The 21,604-nt window shown below is 44.5% G+C and overlaps 1 protein-coding gene and 1 long non-coding RNA gene across 3 annotated transcripts in view; one reads left to right on the top strand and one right to left on the bottom strand.

Moving 5' to 3' along the window:
* Positions 1–267: 267 nt before the first annotated feature.
* On the bottom strand, positions 268–3,175 carry LOC143270469 (uncharacterized). The gene is made up of 3 exons (XR_013047644.1): positions 3,064–3,175; positions 2,157–2,268; positions 268–605 (listed from the first exon to the last, which is right to left on the bottom strand). It is a non-coding gene; the product is annotated as an uncharacterized LOC143270469 (long non-coding RNA).
* Positions 3,176–3,959: 784 nt separating this feature from the next.
* The window catches only part of Lmtk2 (lemur tyrosine kinase 2), a 90,517-nt gene continuing 72,872 nt past the window's right edge, over positions 3,960–21,604 (top strand). For both annotated transcript variants that reach the window (XM_042268365.2, XM_042268364.2), the window contains exon 1: positions 3,960–4,214. In XM_042268365.2, coding sequence (XP_042124299.2) covers positions 4,100–4,214 — 115 coding nt within the window. In that variant the 5' untranslated portion in view covers positions 3,960–4,099. The remainder of the gene's footprint in view (positions 4,215–21,604) is intronic.

Raw genomic sequence — 21,604 nt, 5'->3', positions numbered from 1 at the left:
AGACAACTTAGAGGAGCTGGCTCTTTCTTTCCACCACGTGGGTCATGGGGCTTGAACTCGGGTCCTTAGGCTTGGTGGCAAGCACTTTTGCCTGCTGAGCCACCTCACCCACCTTTTATCATTTGTTATTGTAAAATGCAGCAAAGTCTGGGGAACCTGGGTGTTACATTTGCTGCTTACTTTGGCCAAAGCACTTAGCTTCTCTGATTCTGTATCCTTTGCAAACTGGAACTAGCAATTAAGTCATTTACCAAACAAGAAAGTTATATAGTGTGTAATTTTATTTATATGCAATATCTAGAATGGGCAACGCCCCCCACTAAAACACACGTAATTTAGGGGTTGCCTAAGGATGGGGCATGGGGAAGGGCTAGGAGTAGGTATAACATTTTTTATTACTTTATCTATTTCTGTGTGAGTGTGCATGCACCCCCCATGGCACGGTGCTCTGCTGGAGGTCAGAGGACTTCCTTTGGGAAGCTCTTCTCTTCTCCTGTTCGGAGCATGGGGATGGAAGTCAGGTTGTCAGTCTCAGCAGCAAGTGCCTTTACCTGCTGAGCCATCTCACCAGCTCCAGCATTTCTTTAGTGGGTGATGAAAATATCCTAAAATTAGAAAAAGACTAAAGAGTGATTACGTGTAAAGTGCTTAGAGCAGTCTGACACATCAAAAATGATCTGAAAGTCATCGTTAAATAAAGCTTACCTCCAAACGAAGGCATCCATGCTGATGAACTTGGGGGTGGGGGTGGGAGTGGGAATCTGTTCGTTAATATGATTCTGAAGTGATTTTCCATTCCTGAATCTTACCGTCTGTTGTATGCTTTTTATAAATCTTGTAATTGTCTTATGGAGAGCATCATTATATCGCAGTATAGATTACATACATTAAAAGTGTTAATTTATTAGACATAAACTTTGTCATACTGAGTTTCTCCCCGCCTTCCAAGTGGGAAGTGGCTCAGGCAGGGCTCTGATAGACACATGATGATCTGCCGGAGTCACATGCCTTAGACAGGATGTAGAAGGCTGCAGGAGCCAAGGGACACGGGGACACACCTGGATGGACAGCCAACACAGCATGCAGATAAAGCCAGCTAGCTACTGGCAGAGAACTAGGGACTGTGAAGAACTTTAACCTACTTGGTCTCCTAATTTGCCTGAAGTTGCATTAAAGTAATTTGACAGCAAGAAGGATTCAAGTTAGAGAAGCAAGGGAGAGTCATAAGATCCTCATGGAGTGGAGCTAGAGAGACAGCTTAGCATCTAAGAGCAATGGCTGCTCTTCCAGAGGACTGGGTTCAATTCCTAGCACCCCCATAGCTCACAACTTCCTGTAACTCCAGCTCCAGAGGATCCAATGCCCTCTTCTGGCTTCCGAGGGCACGGCACAAACACATACACACATATATACAAGCAGGCAAAATACCCATACACATAAAATAATTTTCTTTCTTTCTTTTCTTTTTTTCTCTTTTTTCTTTTTTGGAAGAATGATGGTGTTTAACTACTGGCCCACAAAGTTCTTAGAGATTCAACCAATGACTTTCAATAGGACCCTCCTGGATGTCCCATATGATCCTTTAGGGTACCCACGAGGCACCAGATCTCCATAGCTGCAACTCATTCTGTACTAAACAGACTTCCTATCCTTCAGCCTGCAAGCCTCCACCAGCTCTAGCTGGCAGGACACACAGTGCTAGTAGGGTCTTCTGAACGATTGCTTGGCATGGAGGAAAACTTGGAGAAGGCTGCAGACAAGCGCAAACAGCTACAGAAACACTGAACTATTATCGATTCTGATCTTAGGGAATCTAATTCTAAATTATGCTGAAAGATGGCTTTTTTTTTTTCCTTTTCCTGACTCTGAGAAGAACCTTCACCAATCCAACAAGTCTTTGTTTGTCTTGTCAAATCTGTAACTAGAAGTCTTCAAGGCAAGTACTGGGCAAAGGTAGAAACAGTGAGGTGGGAGCCAGGGTAAAGGTTTCCATCCGACAGCCTCTGAGGAATGTGTACCTTAACCCATGTGAGGGGAAAACAGTTGTGTGTTTGTGTGTGTTTCAACTTCGGGGCTTACTCAAATAAAAACAAAACCTGCTTTGTGATCACATAATGACACGTTGTTGGGGTGCATCTTAATTATGATTAATTAACCAGGAGGATTACGAGGCAGGGCTTTCCCTGGGCCAGCTCTGCTCTTCACAGAGTCTCTTGTCAGGTTGTAGCATGAATTCCCAGCTTCCTTCAATGCAGCGGGCTGAGCTTCCTGATGGAACCCAAAGCACAACAGGGCGATTATGCCTCCTCTCTAGACCTTTGCCTCCCTTCCCTTTCCCACAGAAAGACCAGCAGAAAGTGGCAGCCAAGCTCAGGCGTCCATCACATACCAGCTACTTGTGTCCTCAGGTGTTTAGTGTGGCTTGTCTCAATCATCAACAACAGACGTTCCCCACACATCCTGTGCCCTGTGCTGAGTTGGCACCACGGACAGCTGGGATTTACAGGGAGTTTGGAGAATGGGGAAAGCTCTATCTTTGCAGGTTCCTGAAGTCCCCTCTGATAAGATGCAAATCAGTTCCTCTCATTCACAAACTGGACCATCAGAGTCAGAAAAGGTGGTCTCCCCACCCCCAACAAAGTGGCCTCGGAGCTGTGTTACTGAAAGTACTTTCTCCATTCCTTTTGTGTTTGCGTGTGAATTCATGTATGTGTGTGCATTTTTGTTTTAATTTGTTCCTCTCTGTGTATGGAGGGCAGAAGATAAACTTGGGTGTCATTTCTTAGGTCCCCCCACTTTTTTTGAGGTAGGGGCTCTTCTTGGCCTGGAACTTGCTTGTTAGGCTTGTCAGCAAACCCCAAGGATCCATCTTTTTCTGCCTCCCCAGCAAGCATGCTCCACCAAGGTGGGCTTTTCTGTATGCGGTGTTCTGGGAATCAAACTCAGGTCCTCAGGGCTAGCAAGGCAAGCAATCTCTCTAGCTGTCTTCTTCCTCACCTGGAAGCTGCTCCCTCCTCACACCCAGCACCAACCCCTAGCACAGTTCCTTTAGAAGACACCTACTTCAGGCTAAGAGAGGCTGCTGTCTTCAAGGGGTTTACAGTCACAGGCACAATAGAACATGGCATCTGGTCCAGGACTGGGTTGGGGTGGGGCTGTAGATGTTCAGTTGTTTGGGGGATTGGTGAGAAGCCTTCATCGATGAAGTCATAGTCTAGGTGTGTCTTGACGAATGAAAGGAAGAGCATCTGCCAGGTGAACAAGAGGGGACAGGACGGGCTGTCTTGGCAGAGGGGGCAGCTTGAGCCTGCGAGCTACGTCACTGGGTGATGAAGGCACAAACATTCTGTTCTTGTTTAATTGAAATTTTAAAAAGTTCAAAGCTCCTCAAAAGCTGATAGGACGTGAGGGTCAACCTAAGGTGAAGAGGCTGGGTAAGTTCCGATTAGTAAAAATGAAGAAGGCAAAATCGGTCTATGTTTTGGGTGATAAAATATCGAGAACCACGTTGATTGAAAACAGGAAAAAGAATAAAAAAAGAAAAGTAAGAAAAAAGAGAGAAAAAGTCCCAGATTGACTTATAAGTGGATTTTTATGGCCTTCTTTATATCTTCCTATAATTTAAATTTTAAAGTAATTGTCGGTGTTACCTGCTGCCCACGCCTCACTCCTCCGTCTGCAGGGGGCGCAGCGATCTCTACCTTGCCTCCTCCGGCTGACGGGGCGGAGCCTCCGGAGCCAGTTTGGATTGACGATTGGCTAATCCAGGTGTCGGTCACGGCATCCCGCCTCCGCCCTACGTCACATGACGCAGCCCATCATGGCGGCGGGAGCGCGGCTGCCCGGGCCCGCGGCTCCGCAGGGTGGCTGCCGTTGCTGCTGTTGAGGGGCGGCGGCGGCGCAGACGGGCGGGAAGAATGACGATGGTTCTGCGGCCAGAGCGGCGGGTGCAGACCGGGAACGAGGTTGACGTTTGGCCGAAGAGACGTGTGTCCCGAAGCAGCCGGCGCCGGTGTCGCTGAGGCAGCGCGGAGGACGGACTGACTGACTGAAGGCGGCGACCCGAGAGCTGGCCCCGGGGGACCGCGCGGTGGACGAGATGCCGGGGCCGCCGGCGTCCTCGGGGACGCCGGCGCCGCCGCTGCTGCTGCTGCTGCTGCTGCTCCTGACCGTCGGCAGTGGCCGGGCTGCGCCACTTCCGCAAACAGGTGCAGGTGAGCGGGGCCGGGGGGCTGCGGGCCGCTGCGTCTTGCGGGGTGGCGGCGAGGACGGCGGGCCTGCGGGGTCTGGCAGCCTCTGCAATGGATCGCAGGCCTGCCGAGGGCAGGAGGCCGCGGGAAACAAGCGATCCTAGGGAGATTTCTTGCCGCAGGGGCGTGGGATGGGGGGCGGGGGCGCGGCGACGCGGTGGGGGTTGGGGAAGACGGCGGGGCGAGGTGGCAGCGACAGATTCCCCCACATCCCTGGGGGACTCTTTTCCTGCACTCTAAACTTGTTGCCTAAAGGTCCCTCAAGCTTCTTCCTTTTTTCCAGATGTCACCTGCCTGTTGTGGCTTTTCTCACGTCTTACAATAAGAACCGTTTCTTATCTCTCGTCCTTCCTTAAATAAAACCAATGACTCGGGGAAGCTGTGCGGAGTTTCCTTGACTCCCCGAAACTTGTTCTAAAGTTGTAAATTGATTTTTAGATGCTGTGGTTGTTGGTTTATTTATTTATTTAATATTATTCGGAATGAATCTCTGGGGATGAGAAGGGAGCGACGAAACATATTTTTGTTTTAGGAAGCCAACAGTGATCGGAGCAGTAGGTTTTGAGTAACTATTGACAAATTGGCCTGAGGGTAATTGAAATTTCTATTTTAGTGGCATCAGTGAGTGATTCTCTTTTCCAGCCCTCAGACCTTCCATATTTTCTGCATATAGTTTTGATTTAGAGTTTATAGAAAAACTTCAGCCAAAGAAAACATCTCAGAAATTTTAAGGAAAAAAAAAAGATCTAGGCTAACTTCCCATCATTACTGCTTATCTTTTCAATGAAGGAGGAGTTACTGAAATTTCAAAGAATTTTAGAGGTTGGAAGAAACTTCGAAGAGAATTTAAGTCCAACCTCTTCATCTTTTGCTTTGAGGATATTAGAACCCTGGCGATCAAAAGAGATGCTTGAGGTGACACAGCCAAGTTGTAGCTGGGTCCAAACCTAGGTCTTAGGTTCACCTTATTCGGTCTTCCCTCCCTACCCGCCAGTTCACGGCAAGTCTTGTCACGGTCTGTGGAATGCATCTGAGGTCAAGGGTTGTTTTGGAATACAGTGCAGAACTGCCTCCAGTCAATACAGGTGTTTCAAACAAATCTACAGTGAAAGAGATGTAAATGGCTTCCAGAACTACACCAGGTTATATGCCATTGAGTGCCCTTCAGTTGAGCATTAAGTGATGTCATTATACTGTATAATGTAGCACTGTTTCTGCTGTTGTCTTAGAATCAAATCCTTTTTGGTGACTTCTGTGTTCTGATCCAATAGATAAGATTACTGAATGCCAAAAGAAGTAGATAGGCAGCCAGGATGAGTGTTGCAGAAAATACCAGGGAAGCTGGGAAAGATTATATGTAAAGATATTGACATTCAAATAGAAAATTAACACTAGAGTAGCATACTGGATAGAGTGTGTGTCAAGGGAATTCCAGAAACTTCCAGAAGATTTTGTGCCTATCAATTTTTTTTATGCATTTTGACAAATAGATTTTATACACATACACACACACACACACACACACACACACACACACACACACACACGTGAAGTATGTCTGTTTGCCTTTCTTCTATTGTTCTTCCTTTATTCTATTCTCATATCAGTTTTGTTGAGGTCTTTTAAAACAAAGCAACCAGAAAAAAAAATACGAATTTATGAATAGAAATAATCAGATTTTGACCTAAATGAAGTCCAGGTGATTTGTGTCAACCTTTGCAGATTTTTCTTTCATATTTTGATCCTTGGAGGGTAGCTGTGTAGCCTAAATTGTGTGGCAAGGGATTAGATTAGTGGTATTGTTCCTCCACCAAATAGCTTCTTGATATTGCAACTGGGGTAATTTCTTTCTCTCTCTCTCTCTCTCTCTCTCTCTCTCTCTCTCTCTCTCTCTCTCTCTCTCTCTCTCTTTCTCTCTTTCTTTCTCCTGTACTACGGATTGAACCCAGGATCTCACACTTTCGAAACACTCAACCATGAGATAAATTCTTTGATCAAGTAAAGTAACTTTTGCATTAATCCCATTTAGTGAGCTCACTAGTTAGAAGAGAAGGCTCTATCTTAGACATGCATGGTAGATAAAAGAGCAGCTATGCATTGAAAACATAACTGGGGTGTCTGATGTAGGGACCTGTAAAGACAGGGGTAGCTTTCCCCAGTAAGGGTGGGCCCATTGCAGAGAACCCTTCGCCTCCTTCCTCTTGTTCTGTGGTGCCTTGGAGAAAGCACAACTCTCAGAAATAGGTTGGGTGTGCATGTGCTGGGGGAATATACTTGAAGCCAGGTATCGTGGTGCACAGGTGTAATCCGAGCACTTGGGAGGCAGAGGCAGGAGGATCAATGCAAGGATCAGGGCCAACCACATAGTTAGGCTACATAGTGAGTTCAAGGCCAGCTAAGGCTACATATTGAGACTGTCTCAAAAGGACAAAACAGCAACAATAACAAACACATGAGGTTTTAACCTTTGCTTGTCTGTTTGCATGGGAAACAAGGGAGTTGTGGCTTGAAGTCCAGCTTTTCTTTTTAAAGTTTTTATTTATGTGTGTGGATATTTGCCTGCATGTATGTCTGTGCATCATGTTGGTGCCCAGTGCCTGAGAAGGGCAAAAGAGGTGTCACATTCTTTGGAACTGGAATTATAGGTGATTGTGAACAGCCTAGGTGCTAGGAATCAAACCAGGTCCTCTGAAAGAACATCCTATGCTCACAACTGCCGAGCCATCTCTCCATCTCATCTCCAGCCCTTTCTTTATTTCTTGAATTAACATTTTAGCTTAGTATAAAAAGTAATGGATTTCATTAGGACATCTTTCATATACAAACTTTAAAATTGAAATTAACTTATGAAAGATGTCTTTGTTATTCAGAGTCATTCTCAGGATTGGAAGTTGAAAGGTGTTTACTCATTGACTCATAGTAAAACTATGTAAATATGTGGGTTGCCTTGTCCAAGGAAGTTTTCCCTTTTATTTTTTGAGGTAGAGTCTTGCTGGGTAGCAAAGGCTGCCCACCAAATCTGGATCCTCTTACCTCAGCCTCTGGAGTGCAGAGATGACAGGGTTGTACCACTGTGCCTGGTGCTTGGTGGCTCAGAAGGCATTTTTTTTAAATAACTTTTTTCCCCCTGAGACAGGGTTTCTCTGTGTAGCTTTGGATCCTGTCCTGGATCTCGCTCTGTATGCCAGGCTGGCCTCGAATTCACAGAGATCCGCCTGACTCTGCCTCCTGAGTGCTGGGATTAAAGGCGTGTGCCACCACGGCCCGGCTCAGAAGGCATTTTGTTGTTGAATTTTATTGTGGGCCACTTTGTGTCTGAAGGATGCCCGTTTATCTATCTCATGTCTTTGAGTCCAGTTTCCCGAAGATCCCTGTTTCTGCTGTATGAGCCCTTGTTATGTAAACTGAGAACTTGCTGGGCCTCACTGGGAAGCTTAGGGGAAGGGAGAAAATAGAGTTTTCACAAACTCTGCTAAGTGACCAACCTAAGATTATAGCTCAGTTCTTTTCTGTATGGTTATCAGATCATTTTTAGCACACATGTGTGTACTTGTAAGAGCCTGTGGAGTTATAACATCAATCTTGATGGCTAGAAAGGAAAGATCCTCTAGTGGTATATGTGAACGTATTCGTCCGAGCTACATTGGCTTGTTAATATTAGGATAGTGGTTAGACAGGGAAGCCCACTTCTATTGTTCTGCGGCATATTAGGTCACAGAGTACAGAGGAAGCTTTAGCAGTTCCAGATACAGGCCCTCACGGAAGCCAGGGGGACTCAGCCGCTGATTAATGTGGTTTCTGAACCTGGCTCTCTTAGTTTAAATGAAGCAGACAGACTTGTATCTTGAACAAGATTCCTACCGTCAAGGAATTACTTTCCAAAGTTTGAATTTTTGTGATTAATTTTCACAACTTCTGAGAAATAAGTATTTCTCAATAGGCTTCTCAAGGAGATTCTTGGGGCTTGCAAATGGATTTAGGTTAGGATTGCTTTCACTTGGTGACATTTTTTTGTGCCACTAAATATGCTTTTTGCACTATAAACGGAAGTCTGTCCAGTTTTGTAGCTGCTCAGCAATGAGGTTACCAAATCCTTACAGCTTGCCGTTATCAGTGTGCTGACTGTTCATGCACTTCTCTTGAAATTTGGAGAGTCCTTGGGCCCTCTCTGTCCCCTGTGGGCTGTGTCAATTTGATAACGACTGTACATATAATAATAATAATAAAAGGACATTGTCATGTTAAAAGGGAATATCCAGGTTCTGAAACAGTTAAAATAAATGAGTCCTCTAAAAAGTCTTTGTGGCTAAGTGGCAGTGGTGGTGGCAGCAGTGATGGTGGTGTGTGTGTGTGTGTGTGTGTGTGTGTGTGTGTGTGTGTGTGTGTGTGTGGTGGGGCACACCTTTAATCCCAGCACTGGGAGGCAAAGGCAGATGGATCCCTGAGTTTGAGGCCAGCCTGGTCTACAGAGTTCCAGGACAGCCAGGGCTACAGAGAGAAACTCTTTCTTGAGAAACCAAACAAAATAAAAAGTCTTTGTGGATGTGGATGGACATAGAAAAGAAGAGTTGAACTTTTCAGTCCAGTTAAGAGTAAAATTCAGGAAACCATTATAGAGAGAACATGATGTGATGTTCTAGACAGAAGCTGGGCTTTGAGTTAGAGCTGAGTATGAGGCCTTCCTCTTCTGTTTCACTAGCTTTAAAATCGTGGGTCAGGCCAGAAGGCTGAGTCAGGAAGATCCCAAGTTCAAGGCTAGCCTGAGCAACTTAAGAACCAGTCTCAAAATTGGAAATGTAAAATAAGGGCTGGGAGCCTGATGTGATGTACACACATTTAATCTCAGTACTCAGAGGCAGGCCTGATTTCTGTGAGCTCAAGGCCACCCTTGTCTACAAAGTGAGTTCCAGACCAGCCAGGGCTACATAATGAAGCCGACTCTAAAAAGGAAGGGGCTGGGTAGGGGTGGGGTATAGCTTAGTGGCATTTGCCCGAGCATGCAGAAGACCCTAGGTTCAAGCTGTACTACTGCACAGACAAAAAGAAAGAAAGAAAATTCTTTGGCTAGTTATTTGCCCTCTCTTGGCTTCCCAGAACTCAGCACTTTAAACAAAAGAAACAACAAAAAAACAGGGCCTGGAGAGATGGCTTTAGCTGTTTAAAGCACTTGTTAGCTCTTGCAGAGGACCTGGATTCTAGTCTCAGCACCCACGTGGTGGCTCACAATCATCTGTAACTCTAGTTCTATGGGATCCAGTTCCGTCTTCTGGTTTCTGTGGGCACATAGTGCACATACATATAAAATAAAATAAATCTTAAAAAAAAAAAAAAAAACTAAAAATCTATGTAAACGGTTGTTGGAAGGGTGGATGGGTAGCATCATAATGGTGCACCCATGTCTGTTTTATGTTGTTCTTGGTAATGTAGAGTTCTTCATTGTCTCAGATTTCTTTGTAAGTTGGGTAGGTTAGCTAATCACAAATTATATAGTTTCAAAGAAACAAAACTTTGTTTTGTTTTTTTGAGAAAGGATCTCATGTAGCCCATGCTCCCCTCAGACTTGTTGTGTAGTGGAGGATGACCTTGAGCTTCTGATCCTCCTGACTACTAGCTCCTGGGATTTATATGCCGCCACGATCAGTTTTATGTGGTACTGGGGACTGAACCCAAGGTTTCATGAATGCTAAGCAAGTACTCTACCAACTGACCAAATTTCCAGCCCCCCAAAAAGGAGTTCTTAAGTGGTGGTTGCTTAGCATAGAATATCTATTTTTACTGGATTTGAAAAATCTGTTACTCAAAATAACTTGCTATCTGGTGAATGGAGACCCTGTAGGGGAAAAAAAATTAATCTGATAGATTTATGCAGGCTATATGAGCTGGCATAGTTACTTCTTCAGGTTCATTCTGTTGGGGAACTATGCTAGAAATTTTTAGGATGATCTAAATTAGTCTGCTTTTATGTAATAAACCTGTTTTTAAGCTCCATGATGACTAAAGCTCTTGCAAGTGAACAATTACTGGTTTTAATTTACTTAAAGGAACCATGAACAATCTAAATTTCCTTAATCCCATACACAGTTGCATATTTTCTTGAAGTATTCCCAAAGGCTGCATGGTTAAGCCAGACTGAGGAATATCCAGCCCAGGGATAATGCTTCCCATTTAAAATCAATCTCTCTCTCTCTCTCTCTCTCTCTCTCTCTCTCTCTCTCTCTCTCTCTCTCTCTCTCTTGTCATGCATTTTTGCAGATTACTGGCTATGCTTTACTCTTTAAAATTTTTCTTTGTGGGCCAGCATGATGGCACAGTAGGTAAAGGTGCCTGCCCTCAAGCCTACTGACCCAAGATCAATCCCCAGGACCGATATGATGGAAGGAGGAAACAAACTCCCACAAGTTGCCCTTCACTTGCTAGCATCCCCTCCTCCCTACAAAATTAAAAAATAAATAAATGTGATAAAAATCATTTACTTAGTTGTGAAGAAAGGCGTGGTCTGTAAAGAAGAAGTTGGACTGGTGGTTCTGGTCTGGAATATACTGTCTGTTTAGGGTGTAGATTCTTCAAGTGAACAAGTCAAGATGCTGTTTTAAGAGCAAACTAGAGGAAGAACCTGCTGTTCTTCCAGAGGACTTGAGATCAGTGGCCAGCACCCACATCAAGTGAGTCACAACTATCTGTTAACTCCAGCTCCAGGGGAATTGGTACCTCTGGCCTCTGCTGGCGTCTACATTCATCTGCACATATCCACACGCAGTCACACACTCCTATATGTAATTAAAATAATAAAAATCTTAAGAAAATAAAGAGAAGAAAACTAGGGAACCAGACTAGTAGTGCACACCTGTAATTTTATCACCCTCAAGGTTGAGGCAGAGGATCATGAATTGGAGTCCAGCCTGGGCTACATAGAGAGGTCCAGCCAGCCTAAGCTACATAGTAAGACCCCCATCTCAAAACTAAGGGCTAGAACTTTAGCTCCTTGATAGAGTCTAAGGCCCTGAGTTCAATCCCCAGAACTACAAAGGAAAGAGAGAAACAAAAACAAAAAGTCAGGGAAATATGGTAAAATCAGTGTGTTGGCAGAACAAAAATATTGCAGTGATGTATTTTAAAATTGTGGCAAGTGACTCACTTGGAACCATGCCTTGGCATTACAATTATTTGCCACAAAAAAGAAAAAAAGAAAAAAAAAAACCCCAGGCATATCAGAAAAATAACCTCATTATTTTAAAAATGTTTTTTGTTGGCAAAGGTTAGCACAGTGCAGCAGTCTGAAATCTCATTGATTTTATTGTGACTCAAGTGGGAAATGAGCAGTGGAAAGGGGCCAGACACCTAACAGGATGGTGGGCAGCTCTCATTCCCACCCCACCTGAATGTGGCTGTTCATTCTCTAGTCACTTCTGTACCCTCCTGGGCCTTCCTTGGCTGGAGTGGGGGAATGCATGACATTTCAATTTTGACAGTTTGGCAGATTTTGCATTTTGCTATGTAATGTGTATTTGTTTTAATATTTTAAAAAGCTTAAGTTACCGTCAGTTCAAATAAACATGCCAGGACTGTGCAGTGTGGTTACAATAGCCCCTGGTTCCTTGTATCTGGCCTCAATTTAGTAGATGCCCATCTGGTGTGATATGAGCTCTTCCTGTCTGCATGCTACACCTTCTGTAGCTGGTGGTTGTCCACCCCCCACCCTCCCCACCCCCACCCCACCCCCGTGTGTGTGTGTGTGTGTGTGTGTGTGTGTGTGTGTGTGTGTGTGTGTGTGTGTGTAAGCAGGGGTCAACCCCTAGTGGTGTTCCTCAGGAGCTGTCCACCTTGTTTTTGAGACAGGATCTTTCACTGACCTGGAGCTTGCCAAGTAGGCTAGGCTGGCTGGCCCGTGAGCCCCGGGGCCTCCCTGGTGTGTATTGCAAGTGCCTGGTTGTTTCGCATGAGTGCTGAAGACCAGGCTCAGGTCTTCAGACTTGTGCAATAAGCACTTTACCAACTGGCCATCTCCCCAGCACTTCTTAAGAGCTCGGTTGACTTGCTTATAGTTTATGAAATACTCTGTGCAAATTCTTATCTTCCTTTTTAAGCTCTTTGTAAACCACACTTCCTCCTTAATCGTTTGTTCTGGTCCAGGTCTTAGAAATTCCCACCCCAGTAAACCATGGGTTGCTGGTTGAAAACATTGCAACTTAGGTTTTGATTTAATTTTCTTAGCACTCAACAAAGTTTTATTGAAACAGACACACACACACACACACACACACACACACACACACACAGAGGCATGCACCCCCTCAGCACACAAAGAGACAGACATTCTCCCAGTAAGGAGGGGATTCCAAGGATGCTGTCCCAGGTTTTAATTTTTTTCCTTTTAAATTTTCAACTTAAGTGACACTTGAAGGTATATGTCACATTTGTACATCAAAACATTTTAAAGTAAATAAATTGTATACTGAAATACTGTAAATTTACATGAAATGGAAGGCAGTAAGGAAAATTTACTAATAGGCTGTGTGATCCATAAGATCATAGATTCCGTTTATCTGTCTACCACTTAGACTTAGCATAGACCTTCGTATTGTCAAGTCCTTTCAGTTGGCTTGCAAGGGCTGTGTCTAATGTTGTAGGTATTTCTGGTGCTTTGTATAGCAATAGGTGAGGATGATGAAGATAGTCCTAAATTCACCAAATTGTGATGCAGTGTTCACACATAATAGGAGGTGGTGAAAGCATCTTTCTCTTTTGCACACTTATTTTTTTTCATGCAGCCATAGATTTTTCAACTGGAGTGAGGCCATTTTTTTGTTTGTTTATTTTTGTTTTTGTTTTTCGAGACAGGGTTTCTCTGTGTAGCTTTCATGCCTGTCCTGGATCTCACTCTGTAGACCAGGCTGGTGTCGAACTCAAAGAGATCCGCCTGGCTCTGCCTCCCACCACTGCCCAGCTGAGTGAAGCCATTTATAGTGTGGTGTTTTGCTTTTGCTTTGTGTGTATGTGCACATGTGTTGATGTGTATGAGGATACATTTGTTTGTGAATATGCATGCATGTATATGTGTCTGCATGTGCAGGCCAGAGGACAACCTCAGATATTTCTCAGGCCCTGTCCACCTTTTTCACTTGAGACAGAGTCTCTCATTGGCCTGGAACTAGCATGTAGTTGGCTGGACAGCAAGCCTCATCTATCTGCCCATTTCCATGGCTTCAGTGCTAGGATTACAACTGCATGCTACCTCACCTAGCTTTATTACTTTTTTTTTTTTTTAAAGATTTATGTATTTATTATGTATACAGAAGAGGGTGCCAGATCTTATTACAGATGGTTGTGAGCCACCATGTGGTTGCTGGGAATTGAACTCAGGACCTCTGGAAGAGCCACCAGTGCTCCTAACCTCTGAGCCATCTCTCCAACCCGCTTTATTACTTTTTAAACATGGATTATGGGAAGGGCTTTGTGTGGTTGGTTGGTTGGTTTTCAAGTGCTGGAAATAAATGCAGGGGCCTTGTTTGTGCTACTGAGGTACACTTCTACTCTCTACTTTTTCTGATTGTTAGCACCTTACATTAGTTAGTACATTTGTACCAACCAGGAGCCAGTGTTGATGTGTTAGTATAACAAAGGTGTGTACTTAACTCAAGCTTTTTAGTATTCCCTCAGATCCTTTTTCAAGTCTTCTAAGACAACACATCCCTGTCTCCCCTCCTTTTACTGGAGATTGAACATAGGACCCTCGTTGCACACACTAGGCATGCTCTGTGCTACTGAGCTTGTGTCTCTAGTGGCCTCTGACGTTACACTTAGATGTCAAGTCTCCTTAGACTTCTATTTCTTGTTTTTGGTGGCCTCGACAGTTTTGACATGTATTAGACAGGTATTTTGTAAACTGCTCTGCAACTGGTTTGTCTGATTTTTTTTTTTTCTGTGTTTTTATGAAAAAGGATCTCAAATTCACTCTGTAGTGCAGGATGACCTTGAACTTCTGGTTCTCTTCCGCCTTCACTTCCCATGTGCTAGGATTACGGACTAGGAGGAAGATCACAGAGATTAAAGTGGCAGCCTTACCAGGTCAGAGATGCCACATACTTCTAGTGTGACCCTCACTGACCACCTGTGGTAGTCCTTTCCCACTGTGGTTACTTTTCCTCCAAGGGTGCAGTCTACGTTTACTGTGTGTAGAGTTAATTTATGTTCCACCTCCTTGTGAGGGAACGTATCTCTAGAAGTTGTGTTGTTGATTTTTTTTTAAGATTTTATTTTTATTTGTAGGTGTGTGTGTGTGTGTGTGTGTGTGTGTGTGTGTGTGTGTGAGAGAGAGAGAGAGAGAGAGAGAGAGAGAGAGAGAGGGAGAGAGAGAGAGAGAGCGCGAGCGAGCGCTGGTGCTATAAAGTATGTGTCAGAAGACAACTTTCTCCTCTACCATGTGGGTTCTGGGGATGGAATTCAAATCCTCAGCCTTGGTGGTAGGTACCTTTATGGGTTTTCCTTCCTTCCTTCCTTCCTTCCTTCCTTCCTTCCTTCCTTCCTTCCTTCCTTCCTTCCTTCCTTCCTTCCTTCCTTCCTTCCTTCCTTCCTTTTTTTCCCCCGCTCAGGGGCAGGAGGGGCAAGGTTTCTTTGTGTAGCCTGACCATCCTGGAACTCTCTCTGTAGACCAGGTGGCCTTGAACTCAGAGGTCCTCCAGTGTCCTGAGTGCTGGGATAAAAGGCGTGTACCACCAACGCCTGGCCTTTATGATTTTTCTTTTTTTCTCCCCCGCCCCCCAGCTGAGGATTGAACCCAGGGCCTTGCTTAGCTAAATCCCCAACCCCTTTTATGATTTTCTTAAGCTAACTTATTTTGGGACAGTCTAAGATTTGTGACTGGTTTCATGTTTTGTGTGCATCAGGGTCTTACTGGCTTGAACTCCCTGTATAGTTAGATCAGGCTGGGTTTGAACTTAGATCCACCTGTTGATATTTCCTGGAGTACTAGGTTAAAGCAGTGCATGACTATTCCCAACTCAAAATGTTTTTGGTTTTGGTTTTTGTTTTGTCTTTTTTGAGGTAGGGCTGCTCTGTGTAGCTCTGGAAGTCCTGGAACTCACTATGTAGACCAGGCTGGCTTCAAGCTCAGAGATCTGCTTGCCTCTGCCTTCTGATTGCTGAGATTAAAGGGGTGTGCCATCATGCCTGGCTCAAAATATTATTTTTATTAATATTTATTTTTGTTGTCTTTAAATTACCTGTATGTGTATGTCTATGTGGAGTATGCACATATGAGTGCAGGTACCCAAGGAGGGAAAAAACTTTGAATCCCTCAGAGTTGGAATTACAAGTGATTGTGAACCAGTTTATGTGGGAACTAGGAACCTAACTCAGGTCCCTCTGCAAGACCAGTATGAGCTCTTAACCACTGAACCATCTCTCCAGCCTTGTGCAAAATAATCCTATGAGTTGAAAGAACGAAACTGTGTAATCAATTGGATGTCATTAAAAGAACATCATAGACTCAATGAATTTTTTTTAAAGCAAAATACATACCTTGAATAGTATTTACCAACAAACATTTATAGTAAGTTTTGATAGAGCAGGATTTTTTTTTTTTTTTTTGAGACATGGTTTGACCGTATTCCAGTCTAGCCTGAAGCTCACTGTGTAGAGCAGGCTAGCCTCAAACTCGCACCAATCATACCGCTCCCGCCTTCTGTGCTGGGATTGTAGCCATTCGTCACCATAGTGACAGCCTTAGCTTGTTATTGTAAAACCGAGGTGCTGTGAACTGCCGGTCACCTCTCCGATAGGCCACAAAAGCCAGGGATTGCCGTGTAATCCTGTAGCCCCAGCCCTGTGTTCTCAGGAGGTTGAAGCAGGAGTTGGCTTAAGCCCAGTGGTTCCAGGCCAGCCTAAGCCACAGACTGAGACCCAGTCGCAAAAAAAAAAAAAAAAAAAAAGTTGCTAAATTTAAAGTATTGTACAAATTGCAGATTTTTTCTTCAGGAAGCTCAATAAATTCAACCTGTGCTGCTTTAGAAAGGAAATTCTCTTCCTCTCTGTATTCTGCCCAGAATTCCCCTCTGTAGCTTGGCTCTCCATAGGCAGCAACTGTTCCCTCCAGAGATGCAGCCTGTCGGTTACCCAGCAGAGCCTCACTTGACTTTTATCTCAAACTGTTATTAAAGCCAACACCCGGATGCTGATTGCTAGTAAGGCACTGAAAAAAAAATAACAAAGCTACCAAAATAGCCCCCTGGAAATGCTACCCAAGGACCATTGCAGCAGAACTATCCAGAAATCTGTAATTCAACTTAGTTTTTCTTTGCAGAAAATTAAACTTAAGGAGATGGGAGATGACTCAGAGTGCTTGCTGCAAGAGGACCAGAATTTGATCCTCAGCCGTCCTGTGAAAGTCAGCATCGGTGATAGGCATGAATAATCCCAGTGCTAGAGAGGTGGACAGGAAGGACCCTGGAGTTTGCTGGCCAGCATACCTAGCTGAATGGTTCAGGTTTAGTGAGAGACTCTGTCTCTAAAAATAAGACTCTGTCTCTGAAAAATGGATTGAGAAAGACACTCCACACCAACCTCTGAACTCCATGTGTACCTGCACACACATGAATTTACACACACACACACACACACACACACACACACACACACAAGAGAAAATGTAACCAAATGTCCCATAGCTGATATATGAACCATAAGTACTCAGTAGACTGAGAAAGGTTTGAAGTTTTGAGTCCTTGTCTATAGAACTTTAAAGCTGCAGTTTCAGTTTACAGATGGAAGATCCAAAGATTGAAGTTGCAAATTCAATGCTAATTTTACCTGAGTGATTGTTGACACTCAGAGCACCCTGTTCACCAGGGTAAGCTGCCTTGTGCTTTGAGCAGCATGCTCGTTTAGTATGACACACAGTTTAACTCCAGTCACTGTCCTCCAGCATTGACCCGTAGTTACCACCCAAAAGCACTGAAGTGAAATTTTAAGCTGCTGTGTGTTCTTACTCTGCCTCCCTCCCTCTCCCTCTCGAAATGTTAACTGTATTGCTCTGGGTGGCCTGGAGTTCTCTAAGTAGACCATGCTGTTCTCAAACTTAAAAAGATCCGTCTTGTGAGTGCAGGGATTAAAGGTGTGGTGGGGCGGTGGTGGGGCACGCCTTTAATCCCAGCACTGGGAGGCAGAGCCAGGCGGATCTCTGTGAGTTCCTTGAGGCCAGCCTGGGCTACAAAGTGAGTTCCAGGAAAAGGCGCAAAGCTACACAGAGAAACCCTGTCTCGAAAAACCAAAAAAACAAATAAACAAACAAACAAATAAATAAAGGTGTGTACCACTATAGCTAGCCTATCAAAATTTCAAAGATGATGAAAGAAAAGCAATATTGAAAAAAATCAGGAAACCAAAATAACTAAAAGTGCAAGCGTGTGCTTGTGGACTGTGAAGCTAGAGGTGTTGGATCACCAGCAGCTAGAGCTTCTGGCAGCTGTGAGTTGTCAAACATGGGTGCCAGACTGAGCCTGGTCCTCCGAAAAAAAGCAGTTCACTTTCTTGACCACTTAAGTCATCTCTCGAGTCCTTCCTCCATAAGATTTTTTTTTTTTTTTTTTTTTTTTTTGGTTTTTTGAGACAGGGTTTCTCTATGTAGCTTTGCGCCTTTCCTGGAACTCACTTGGTAGCCCAGGCTGGCCTCAAGGAACTCACAGAGATCCGCCTGGCTCTGCCTCCCGAGTGCTAGGATTAAAGGCGTGCGCCACCACCGCCCGCCTTGTTTTTGAGACAGGGTTTCTCTTTGTAGCCCTGGCTGTCCTAGAACTAGCTTTGTAGACCAGGCTGGCCTTGAACTCAGAGATCGCCTGCCTCTGCCTCGAAAGTGCTGAGATTAAAGGCGTGTGCCACCATTGCCAGGTTTAGAATAATTTTATTTGAGACAGGTTCTCTGTACAGTAGCCCATGCTGGCCTTGAGCTCTGTGTATACCTGAGGATGACCTTGAACTTGTGATCTTACTCCACCTCCTGAATGATGGGGTTACAGGTGTGCATCACAATATCTGGTTTATACAGTGCTGGGGATAGAGCCCAGGGCTTCATGCCAAGCAGACACTAGAAGCTGAGCTGTATCCCCAGCCCCCTAAAAGAACAACTATAGTTTCCACCTCTGAAGTGAAGCTACATCAGTTAATTAAAAGGACAAGAGTGTTTCTGCCTTTTAAGAAACATAATCATAAACTTGTAAATGTTCATTTGTAAACATGAAAATCCTTTAAACACCACAGGCTTCTGTAAGGGCCTGGGCCCTTTTAAGAATCTGCTGACTACTTGGATTCCAAGAGTAATGCTCATTGCAAGTATTTAGTTTATCTTTCCCAGGTGCAAGGTAGATGTTAAAAATGCATAGGGAGGGGCTGGAGAGCAGAGTGGGGGAGTGGGCAAAAGGGGGTGTGGAGACAGGCAGACCTAGTCCTTGCTGGCCCTAATCAGTGGACACCAGGATGAGTGAGAGAAGCTTTCAAAAAATAAGGTGAAAATTAGTCAGGGAAGACATCTCCATCTTGACCTCTGGCCTCCATACTAAGCTTCATGAGTGAGCACACCTGCACATACACACACACACACACACACACACACACACACACACACACTCAGAGCACATGCACACACAAACACCCTCAGGTAGTCAGGCTTGGCAAGGGACCTACTCGGATCCACTTCTCTGGCCCCTGGGCATTTATACTATGGCTACAAATATTCATAGCTGACTAAAGCGTTTATTAAGTTTCTTTGACATCTTTTACTTTCCCTGTGTCACCGTGTTTTAATTTTTATATAATCATTATTTACTCATTTTGGTTTTTTTTTTTGTTTGTTTTGTTTTTTGAGACAGAGTTTCTCAGTGTAGCTTTGAAGCCTGTCCTGGAACTCAGTCTGTGGCCCAGGCTGGCTTTGAACTCACAGAGATCCACCTCCCAAGTGCTGGGATTAAAGACGTGTGCCACCACTGCCCGCCATTTACTCATTCTTTACTCATCTTACTGTCCTGGATCCCCAGGATCCACCGTCCTGATCTTGGAATAGAGACACTCCAGCTGTCTTCATGTTCCTTGGAGAGCTCTGAGGCAGTCTGGCCTATTTTTTTCCTGTGTAGCCTCTTTTCTCTTGCTCTGTTAGTTATTATTTTTTTTCATCACTGACAAAATACCAGACAAAATACTTAGAAACAACCTAAGTGAAGAAGGATGTTTTCTGGCCACAATTTGGCTCTGTCCTGCTGGGAAAGTCACAGTGGACTTCATTCAGGCAGCATTTGTACCAGGAGGCTCACATCCTGGCACATCAGGAAAGTGGACTGGAATATTAAACAGGGCCAGGCTGTTAGCCTCAGGGTCCATCACCCCAGTGACTTAAGTCTGCTTGCTAGGCCTCTTGTCTCAAAGATTCCACAGCTTCTCAAAACAGCATCAGCAACTAGGACCAAGTGTTGGAACATATGAGTATTCATCCAACCCTTTGAATCTTCACACTTCTTTGCTTTGGTTCTGGAAAATTCTAATATTTGTTTACCCACATACACTTTTGGAAGAGTTACCTGTTTGTCCTGTTCTTTTTAAAATTTAATTTGACTCATTGTGTAGACTAGATTAGCCTCTAACTCTTAGAGATCCTCCTGCCTCTGCCTTCCAAGTACTGTCTTTGTTCTTTTAAAAACTCTTAGGATGAGGCTCTGCTTTACTTCTGTTGATTAAAGAAAACATTTAAATTTTTTTTTGAATTTTTTTATTTATTGTCTTTATGTGTGTTTACCTACATATATGTATGTGTAACGCATGGGTGTCTGGTGCCTCCAGAGGCCAGAAGAGGGCACTGGATGTTATGAATTATTGTGGCGTTTGGGGGTGGGGCGGAAGGAGACATGGGATGGACTCCGAGGGTATCCTGCATGCAGGGAAACATGCTGGGCAGAAGCACGCCATGCGGGCACAACCCAGACGCTGCATCCATGTGGAGAGTTTATAATAGAGAGATGAAAGAAAGAGAGGAGAGAGAAAGAGAGAGAGGTCGAGGGTGCACACCTTGTGGGAGGAAAAGCGGAAGAGGGAGAGGGAGAGAGAGTGGGAAAGGGGAGGTGTTTTCCTTAGAATGAGGCTTTTATGTCAGGATGCAGGGCGGTGCCAAGAGGGAGGGATTTCAAGAGGCGGGTCAGAATATTAACATTGGACACTTGGAACTGCAGTTATAGATAGTTGTGAGCTACCATGTGGGCTCTGGGAACTGAACCTGGGTCCTCTGCAACAGCAACAAGTGCTTCTCTCCATGAGATTATAGGCACGCACAGCTATGCCTGGCTCCCCTACTTTTTAAATAGCATCTTCTCATGAATATAGTGTCTCCTTTAGAATTCTAGAAATATTGATTGGAGTTGTTTACTTTCCATAGACATTTCTTGCATTCTGTTTTTATCTGCTGTGTAGGTTGCTATCTTTGCCTAAATGACATTTTCTCAAATGTCAGGTGATCTTTGCTCCCGAACTAGAGATTAAAACACTAAACTGAGATCTCTTCCCTGACCATTTTTTTCTTTTATTCTCTGCCTCACATCTACCAACAGCCTGGCACTGTTGGCTCCACCCTGTCCCATTCTGTCAGGGAGTGCTGAGGTAGTGTACTGAGCAATGGCCATGACTGTACATGTCTGTCTCTCAGTTGCTCAGTTTTTCACTTGAAGATGGCCACCTGCTTCTGAGGTTGTGTGGGGTTGCATGAGTTTAGCGTAGTGTCTGGCATGTGATAAGTGCTGTTTAAGTGTTGGTATTTCATAATTCTCAGGGACCAAGTCACTACCATTTCCTATGTGGATTACTCTAATATCAGACATATACTCCCTGGGGCTGGGGAGACGGCTCAGCACAGTGCTGGCTGTACAATCTCACACACACACACACACACACACACACACACACACAGAGAGAGAGAGAGAGAGAGAGAGAGAGAGAGAGAGAGAGAGAGAGAGAGAGAGAGAACTGTATGCTCCCCAATCATTCCATATACAGGAACAGTGTCTTGGTCCTTGCTTCACTATTTCATGGTGTGTCTCACCCTCTGTGCACTGTGAATTTACTTGCCTGTCTAGTCAGGATGGTAAGTTATAGGCTTAGCATGGTGGTACACAGTAACCCCAGCATTGAAAGTTCAGTTCTAGCCTGGGCTGCATAGTGACACCCTGCCCCAAAAAGAAATTCTTGTTAGCGGACTACCCATTCTGTTACTTCTGAGTTGGGAGGGTCAGGGCATAGTACTGTGACCGAAGTCAGCTGGTACAATACTCTGGACCGGACCAGGCCACCCACAGCAGTTCTGTGTAGTCCACATTCCTCACTAGTGT

Source organism: Peromyscus maniculatus, chromosome 23, assembly GCF_049852395.1.
Source record: "Peromyscus maniculatus bairdii isolate BWxNUB_F1_BW_parent chromosome 23, HU_Pman_BW_mat_3.1, whole genome shotgun sequence".
NCBI classification, from domain to species: Eukaryota; Metazoa; Chordata; class Mammalia; order Rodentia; family Cricetidae; genus Peromyscus; species Peromyscus maniculatus.
Note: the sequence above shows the minus strand (reverse complement) of the source record. Positions and strands in the feature narration are given on the sequence as shown.